The 9,434-nt window shown below is 37.9% G+C and overlaps 1 protein-coding gene across 2 annotated transcripts in view; it reads right to left on the reverse strand.

The window, feature by feature from the left end:
* The window catches only part of LOC102605424 (probable inactive ATP-dependent zinc metalloprotease FTSHI 5, chloroplastic), a 45,895-nt gene that overhangs the window by 21,440 nt on the left and 15,021 nt on the right, over nt 1-9,434 (reverse strand). For both annotated transcript variants that reach the window (XM_006350410.2, XM_015310101.1), the window contains exons 10-12: nt 4,437-4,638; nt 3,308-3,436; nt 318-500 (exon numbers count right to left, since the gene is read on the reverse strand). In XM_006350410.2, coding sequence (XP_006350472.1) covers nt 318-500; nt 3,308-3,436; nt 4,437-4,638 — 514 coding nt within the window. The remainder of the gene's footprint in view (nt 1-317; nt 501-3,307; nt 3,437-4,436; nt 4,639-9,434) is intronic.

The following is a 9,434-nucleotide window of genomic DNA, read 5'->3' on the forward strand; positions in this document are numbered from 1 at the left end:
TTTAATTTCAACTTTCCAAATGGCATGTTTAATACCACAAGAGTAAAGGGCATTTTGGTATATTTCACATATCTTTAATTTTAGACCACAAGATTCAAAAGTCTTCTTTACTTTCTTAAACTCCATGCCAAGTCAAAATAGGCCCAACAAATTGAAATGAAGGGAGTATTACATATAAACCAAAAGGCAATAAACAGGAAGCCTAGGTGTAGCTTTACTACTAAGCGGGGTCAAGGAAATACAGTAGTATACAGGATGTCTAATCATTCATCAAATAATGCATACTGACAAAGGAAATCACAAATGGGAATGCTTACATCAAGAGGAGGATTTAGCAATTCAATTCCATTGCTTATTTGACCATAAGGCTCCATTAGATCAACAACACTTTCTAAATCCTCTTTCGTCAATGTCAATCCAAGATGATTCACCAGCATTCTACTAAATTGCTTTACAGCTTTGGTCTTCCTTAACCATTTTGGGACAAGGCTGCTGAATGTCTGCAGAACAGCAAACCAATTATCCAGTTGAGAAAAATGGCTAGTTCTTTTTGTACGCAGAAACTCAGCAGTGAAGTTTCAACATTGAGATATGTTATGGAGTATATACATAACAATAGAAGAAAATAAATGTGTTGAAAATCAGCCCAAGGTAGCTGAACATGGTAAAACTCTGTCTTACAAAGAAACTTCATCAACTTTACCTTCCGAATCCTTTGCAAATAGCTCAATGTGTCAGTGTCTTGATTTCATCATCATAAGATTGGTTTTAAGAGATCCGGGAATTGTTTATAAAAAAGATCGGTTTTTAAGAGATTTGTTCGCATGAAGTTCAGGACTTTAATGTATATCAATGAGGATGTCATAGATGTCACATTGATTTTCTGTGGTGCCGAAAGATCACAAGTGATACAGCTTAACCTAACTTTGTTTATTTTTGAAGCTATTTCAGGTTTACACATGAATATGCTAAAGAGCACTATCTACCCAGTGAATGAAGTTATAAACCTGGAGGAGTTGGCTGATATCACGGGCTGTAACATTGGCTCATTTCCTTTCACATACTTGGGTCTTCCTCTGGGTGATCAGTATAAATCCACTGAAATTTAGACTGGGGTTATTGAAAGTTTGAGAAGAGGACATGACAAATGCAATATCTCTCCTTTGGTGGCAGAGTAATACTTGCCAATAGTGTTCTAGACAGCTTACCTACTTATTACATGGCCCTGTTCCCAAGCCAACTGAAGGTTATATAACAGATTGACAAGATAAGAAAGAACTTCCTCTGGGAAGGCAACAGGGAGGAACATAAATTTTATCTCATCAAATGGGAGAAGGTCACACAACCAAAATACCAAAGAGGTATTGGCATTAAGAACCTTGCAGCCCACAACAAAAGGATGATGATGAAGTGCCTTTTGAGATACAACTTGGGAGAGGCAGGACTCTGCAAAGATGTTATCATAGCTAAGCATGGAAGGCTGAATCAATGGTGTACAGATATTACTACACCTCCTTATGGAGTGGGACTGTGGAAGGCTATTAGGATGTTGTAGGACACATTTGATCAGAATGTTTACTTTTTGGGCAATGGTTCCATCCTAAAATTTTGGACAGACAAAGGGCTTGGTAATAACACTCGTCAGGAGGATTTCCCAGATCTGTTCAGAATTGCTCAAGATCCCAATCCAGTTATTGCTGCTAATAGAGAAGGGACCAACTGAGACCTGATATCTAGAAGGAAAATGCACGATTGGGAAGTGAATGATCTGGTAGATCTGTTTGCTAGACTACAAAATTGTCACATTAATCCCCAGGCATTTGATAAGCTCAAACGGGGACACCAAAAAGGAGTTCAAATAGTCAAGGAAGGGTACCAACAGTTGTGCTCTAGGAACCCCATGATAGATAACTGGCTCTGGAAACTCATTTGGAGGACCAAGCTACCTCCTAAGGTTGCTTATATTACCTGGACAGCTCTATATGAGGCATGTCTCACCCAAGACAACATAAAGAAAAGGAAAATTCAGCTCCCAAACAGATGCTATATGTGCAAAAAGAGGTTTGAAAGCCCCAGACACCTTCTTCTTCATTTTTTTTTAAAAGTGACCTTCATTGTGAGGTGGCCTCAGAATTATGGAGCATGTTTTTTTGTGTCTCTGGTCTCAATTGGACCACCACCCCTCACAGTTAAGGATGCTTATGAGAGTTGGAGCCTATGGAAAGTTGACAAAGCCATCAAGAAGATCTGGATCATGCTTGTATTTTTTTTGTGTATTTGGTTAGAGAGAAATAGGAGATGCTTTGATAGAGAGCCAACTGCTTTAGGCATTTTGAAGGCTAGGTGTATTGCGAATTTGTTTAGTTGGTCCAACTTGTATCCCGCTGAGAATGCAGAGCAACTTCATTAACTCACTAGTTCTGGCTTAGATAGTTTGTATAGTTAGCCAGAGACTTTTTGTAAGCTCAAATACCATATCTTATAATTCTTGCATCTTCTTGATGCTGTTATTAATACCACCTACTTTATCAAAAATGCTGATGATGTTGTAGATGTTCCCTTTTATCATGTTCTTAAAATTCTCAGAATCTACAAATTAATGTTCAGTATATGAAAGAGCAACGAGATCCATGGTCATCTCACTTTCTCCCTTTTCTACTTTTCTCGTACTAGACTCACGGATAGAATCTTTTCTTGTTCGCCTTTAAGTGTGAGCTTACAGCTTGTAACATATTGTCATGAGACTACTAGGCAGATGTAGCCAATCCTACTGACAGGCTTTATAGCTTCGATAAGTGAAAATGTTTCTAACACAACCTTTACAGACACCATCAGATATCCATTTCAAGATGTAAAAATCCCAATTATTCTCCACACTTTTAAAATAATTACTCACTGGAGATAATGTACCTACAAGAAGTTCAAGCCCCACTATATTTGCAGCATTCTTCAAAGAATGTGCAAAGAGTTGAGCTACTCATGAAAGTGAACAACAGATAACAGTATAGATGAAGAAAGCATCTCACATGAAGGGGAGTGAACATTAAAACAAAAAGTGAGGCTTGTCAAACGAGAAGCCTGTTAACTCTCACAGCTTATTTCATGATACTGTTAGCTGTCTCATATTAGAAAGTTTTTCACTACGTGCTCTTTTTATTTCATGTTTAAGCATATTTACTTCCTCAAAATGAAAATTATGTTCTCTCTTCTTTTGGATCCCTTCACATTCAAATGATAGCTTAATTATCTGAAAGGAGCCTGAAGTACATGCTGATACAGTGTAGTATTTTAGCATTGCAGTAATTACCGCAAACCAGCTGCAGTAGGTCATAAGCTCATCTATGTCCAGGAATTTGCTTCTAAAGGCACTACCTTCCAAGGCCACGGGCACAAGTTTCAGTTCACTTGGACGCAAAAGAGCTGTTTTCTCTGCAACCTGTTAGGCAAAAGTAGCAGTTTTAAAAAAAGATCAGTACTAAATTTGACAAAGCTCTTCTGTGCTGCACTTAACATATGACAACAATCACTTTTAAACCAGTTGAAAACAGAAGAAAGCAAAGAGTAATCAACATAAGATTTGCAAAGATGCACTAACTTGTGACCCTGTAATATGTAATAAAAATCACGAAGAACTACCAATATAGGTTTAAATTGTTGCTGTGGAGACACTACCACAAAATCTTAAATCATTTCTAGTTCAGGTAATCAGGAATCCAAGTAGAGAGAACTTAGTATACATGAGAAATTAAGCATCCCCATGCATGATCTAGGTTGATTCTCTATCCCCATATGATCAAGAAACTTCTCAAATTAGAAAAGGTGCTGCTGGCAATTGACTTGAGCCTTGGGGTTTGCTCCCTTTCAAGGTCTCAAGTTCGAAACCCACTGGGTGCAAACAATTTCTGAGGGCCATCGGACTGGGTAAAACCTGAATTAACCGTGGTGCACTTGCGGGAAACTCCTTGCCGAGGGCCTGTGCACCCCCGGGATTAGTCGGGGCTCAAAGAGACTCGGACACCCGGTGCAAATCAAAAAAAAAAAGTATGGATTGTTGAAAATAATAAGACATGGATTTGGATATTTATCATAGTGCTTGACATAATGGAAATAACCAGAAAGGATCTTTATATCTAAAGTTTGTGTTTTCGGGTTTAATACATAGAAAATGCAGAAGCTTGAAATAGATTTTATCTTAACATTGTGTTTTTATTTTGATACTTAAATAATGCAGAAAGCTTACAAAGGAGCTTTGTGAGGTGATAGAAGATTATGGACTCGTCAACTTCACACCTTTAGATAACTGCTTTCAGAGTTAAGTAGCCTGAGCTTCTCTTCAGTTCAATAAACTTGAAGGGCCTATATGATCCTCTGACGAAAATGAGAACTGGTGAATTCAAGAAGAGTTGAGTCTGCAGATAAGAGACCAATAAGCGCACCTTTCTCCAATCTACAAAATCTATAAGGTCTTCATCCATAGTTCCTTTTGCAGCTATCCTAAGTATCTTTTCTCTTTCAGCTTGAGTAGGCCGCTGAAGACGGAATATCCTATCCATACGACCAGGACGCTGCAAGGCCTCATCGATTTGCTTTAGATTTCTAGTGGTAGCCATCAAAACCACCCCATCCTGTTTTTCAAACCTGCAACATAAGATAGTACGAGAGAATAGTAAGAAACTAAACATGAAGATGCAATTATTTCAGTCAACTTAGATTATACTTTGACCAATTACAAGTAACAAGACCCAAAGTATGTCCTAGTTACAGTTTATAATATGTGAAAATCCTTTAGAAGAACAAGATCCAGCACAAAACTGAAGCCCTTGCTTGCAACATAAACGTTTTGGATATATTATCTAAAAACTATTACCCCCTCCATCCAAATTTAGGGTGTTTGACTAGGCACGGAGCTTAAGAAAGAAAGGAAGACTTTTGACATTTCTGGTCTAAAACAAGCCATAGATACTTGTGTTATTATATATTTTCTCATTGAGGATAAATGAGAAGTTTAAAGTCAACTTGTTTCTAAATATGAAAGAATGACATTCTTTTTTGGAACAGATTAAAAAGAAAAGTACGACACATAGATCGGAAACAGAGGAGGTACTACAACAAAGGGGAGATCAAAATTTATTTGTCCAAAGCAAAATCAAGTGTGACATTAGGAAGTCACACTTGAGGTGACTACTCCTTATGGGGTCAGCCTTTGGAGGTCCATTAGGAATCTGTGGAACGAAGTGAAGTACAACTCAAAGGTGAAAGTTTTTGATGGGAAAAAGACCATGTTTTGGAAGGATAATTGGCATGAGAAAGGAAACTTGGAAGAATTATTTCCTGATGTTAACAACTTAGTTACATTTCAGTAAGGGTTTATAGCAGATTTTTGGACACTACAGGGGTGGAACTTCAACTTCAGAAGACATCTAAATAACTGGGAAGTTCAGAGAGTAGCTGAATTTCTCAACACAGTGGAGCCTTCCAATGGACTTCAGACAAGAGAGGATATTCTATGGTGGACAGGAAACAATAGAGGAGTATAAAGTTAATAGAGCTTATAAGCTGATGGATCAGTCAAACCAACAAATTACAAATTGGCCATGGAAACAAATATGGAAAGCCATAAATTATCTTGCTTTGTCTGGTTGTTGGCCAAGGAAGCAGCTCTTACTCAAGACAATGTCATGAAGAGAGGGATAACCTTATGCTCTAGATGCTTTCTTTGTGGGGAGACTTTAGAGACTGTTAATCATCTGTTTCTACACTGCAAGTACACTCAACAATTATGGAGTATCTTTTTGAGTATCAAAGGCATATCCTGGACTATGCCTAGGAAAGTTTCTGAGGCTTTAAAGAGTTGGGCGGAAGCAAGAGTACTAGCAAAAGAGAGAGGCAGATGGAGACTTTTCCCTTCTGCAATATGGTGGGCAATATGAAAAGAGAGGAACTCTAGGTGTTTTGAGAGCATAGAAACCAGTGTACAGAAAGTAAACCTCAACTGCATTTTGCTATTATTATTTTTTTTGATAAAGGTAACATTTGTATATCAATCATCAGCTCAAAGCTGGTATCCAAAAATTTACATCATATCCTCCCTCCACACGTGTGTCGGGCATAAACAAAAGATAAAGAAATGAAAAGAAGAAAAAAAAGAGAACTATCCCTAGATCCTCCTTTCACCTTTATTTTCTTTGATAAAGGTAACATTTGTATATCAATCATCAGCTCAAAGCTGGTATCCAAAATTTACATCATATCGTCCCTCCACACATGTGTGTTGGGCATAAACAAAAGATAAAGAAAAGAAAAGAAGAAAAAAGAGAAACTATCCCTAGATCCTCCTTTCATCTTTATAAGGACCCTAAAATGTCTACAATAGCCACAGGGTCATCTATATACTCTGAACTACACCAATAGCAAAAAAGTGATAATGCAGTTCATTTTAATCTTGTGCAGAGGGCTGCTCTTGTTATCAAAATTCCTAGAATTCCTTTCTTTCCATATGGTCCACCAAATAACAGCTGGGACAATTTTCCATCTACTCTTGTCTGTGCTGCCACTGCCCCTCCATATTCCAGCTTTCTAGAGCCTGTCCCTGTTCTCCCCTGGAACAGTCCAACTTATACCTCTGAAGCTAGTAAACAAATTCCACAGCTGGCCAACCACTTTACAATGTAAGAACAGATGATTAATTGTCTCTGCAACCTGCTCACAAAAACAGCATCTTGGGCACATTTGTATTCCCCTCTTCATAAGATTCTCTTGTGTAAGTACAGCCTCTTTCACCACCAACCAAGTAAAAACTACCACTTTATATGGTATTTTAACCTTCCATATAAGCTTCCAAGGCAGAAAGTTAACTTGGGATCCCATCTGATTCATAATTCTATATGCAGAACAAACAGTGAATAAACCTTTATTATGACATTTCCATTTAAGAGTGTCTTCTCCATCCTTGAATCCTAAGAATTGATCAAGTGTACCATAAAATTCAGCCAATCTTTCCACCTCCCAATCTTGCATCAGTCTTCTGTAGGTAAGGTTCCATCCATGCTCAGACCAAACTTCATAAAGACTTGACTCTTGTTGTTGGTTCAGGTGATGAATATCTGGGAACAAACATTTGAGGCTTCCATTCCCTAACCAGTCATCTTCCCAAAACCTGATCTTCCTCCCATTGCTCACATTACATTCAGTTTTTGCATAGAAACCATGCCATAAGTTTCTAATTGATCTCCACAAACTGGTTCCATATGTGGATGTCACTTCCTTAGTCTTCCAGGGTCTTTCCTTCCCATATTTGGCCTGGATCACCCTACCTCACAAAGATTGATCTTCTAAAGGAAATCTCCACAACCACTTCATGAGAAGACTTTTGTTCTGCTTTCTAAGATTTTTGATTGCCAGTCCTCCCTGCTTCTTGGATAGTAGCAGTGTCTTCCATTCGACTAGGTGGAAACCTTTATATTCCTTCTCACCGTGCCACAAAAAATTCCTTCTCAGAGCATCAATTCTTTCTTCCACCTTTGCTGGAAGGGGAAAAACTAACATTAAGTAAGTTGGTAATGCATCCAGGACTAAGTTAATCAGCACTAATCTACCACCTCTTGATAAATATTGAGACTTCCACCTAGACAATCTTTTCTCACATCTTTCCACTACTCCATTCACCTTTATAAGGACCCTAGAATGTCTACAATAGCCACAGGGTCATCTATATACTCTGAACTACACCAATAGCAAAAAGTGATAATGCCGTTCATTTTAATCTTGTGCAGAGGGCTGCTTTTGTAATCAAAATTCCTAGAATTCCTTTATTTCCATATGGTCCACCAAATAACAGCTAGGACAATTTTCCATCTACTCTCCCCTCCATATTCCAGCTTTCTAGAGCCTGTCTTGTCTTTCCATCTACTCTTGTCTTTCCATCTGCTCTTGCTATTATGTTTTCGGTGTAATCAGTTATACTCAAATGATACTCTCTATAATTGATGTTTTAGACTCAATTTAACCATAGAGCAGTTAGAATTGGGGTCATTTGTATATAAGGTTTCAGTACAACCCATGTACTGGGTTGTACTATTTTGTGATATAATACAAAGTTACAAGTTCGGAAAAAAAAAAAAACAAGTGTGACAAGTTTATTTCCTGCTGGTATAGGCAAATTGCCATTCCTTAAATCATAAGTGACACGACGTGCAGGCCTTCAAGTTTTGCAGATACTTGAATAGGTTTTCACCAAATTACAGATCCTCTGAGCACCAACAAGGCCATGAATTTACTAATATATGAGTATTGATTAACCTGATTTTCCAAATATAAACTACATTAATCTTCCATCTTCCAGAAAGATTGATTTTTGAAAACCCAAAGAAATCCATCCATTTAAGTAATGTTTCAGATAGTACACTTTCTAAGACCTAAATTATGGCTTGCTGCAAGCAAAAGTCAATGAATTGAGAAAGGAAAACGATTCTCAATTGGGCCCACAAACTTTTGCCAATCAAGGCTAGGCTAAACTCCTTTACACTTTCACTAACTTTCTTTTTCAACAAACCAAAGAAAATGATTTATAGTACTCCACTTGCTCCACCAAATTCCCACTTATAAATTCTCTTCTAGCATCCCTATTTTTGAATATTGTGCAAAGGACAACAAATTTCCAAGATCATGTAAAGAAACTACAAGGCATAACATATAGATAGACGCCTAAACTTGGCCTTAACGAGCAAGTAAAGACCCAAACTAACACGGGGCCAACTTAAAACCAAGTTGATGTGTCTAGATGTGCATTCTCAAAGTGTAGGTCTTTACATGCCAGTTGAGTCCAAGTTAAGGTGTCTATCTATATGTTACAACTTACACCTAAAATCCAAGAACCTCAACTATTGCGGAACTCTTAACTCTTCCGCCCACACATGCCCAGGATGGAACATCTAGAGCATTGACTATAACATTGCAGCCTAACATTGAGTAACCCAACATTAGAGATAGGTTTAGCTGTAATAACATATTAATAAAACGAATCATGGAGGCCTACTGCTTCTTTTGAGGGCCTGGGCAGTTTGAGTTCTGAAGAGAAGAATGCTTTGGAGCAGGCCTTTGAAGAAGAAGAAATATTGAATGCAATCAACTCATGTGCCCCAGACAAAAGTCCAGGGCCAGATGGCTTCTCTATGGGGTTTTATCAGAAGTGCTGGGGAATTATCAAGCAAGATATTTTGGGTGCGCTCAATCACTTTCACAACAATTGCCACATGGTGAAATCTTTTAATGCCTCTTTTATTGCACTTGTCCCTAAAAAGAAAGGTGCGATAGAACTTAAGGATTTTAGGCCTATCAGTCTTATTGGTAGTGTGTACAAAATTTTGGCCAAAGTGCTCTCAGAAAGGCTAAAGAAGGTGATTGGGAATCTAGTCTCTGGTTTTCAGAATGCTTTT

The sequence above is a fragment of the Solanum tuberosum genome, unplaced genomic scaffold (assembly GCF_000226075.1).
Source record: "Solanum tuberosum cultivar DM 1-3 516 R44 unplaced genomic scaffold, SolTub_3.0 scf00122, whole genome shotgun sequence".
Classification (NCBI taxonomy): Eukaryota; Viridiplantae; Streptophyta; class Magnoliopsida; order Solanales; family Solanaceae; genus Solanum; species Solanum tuberosum.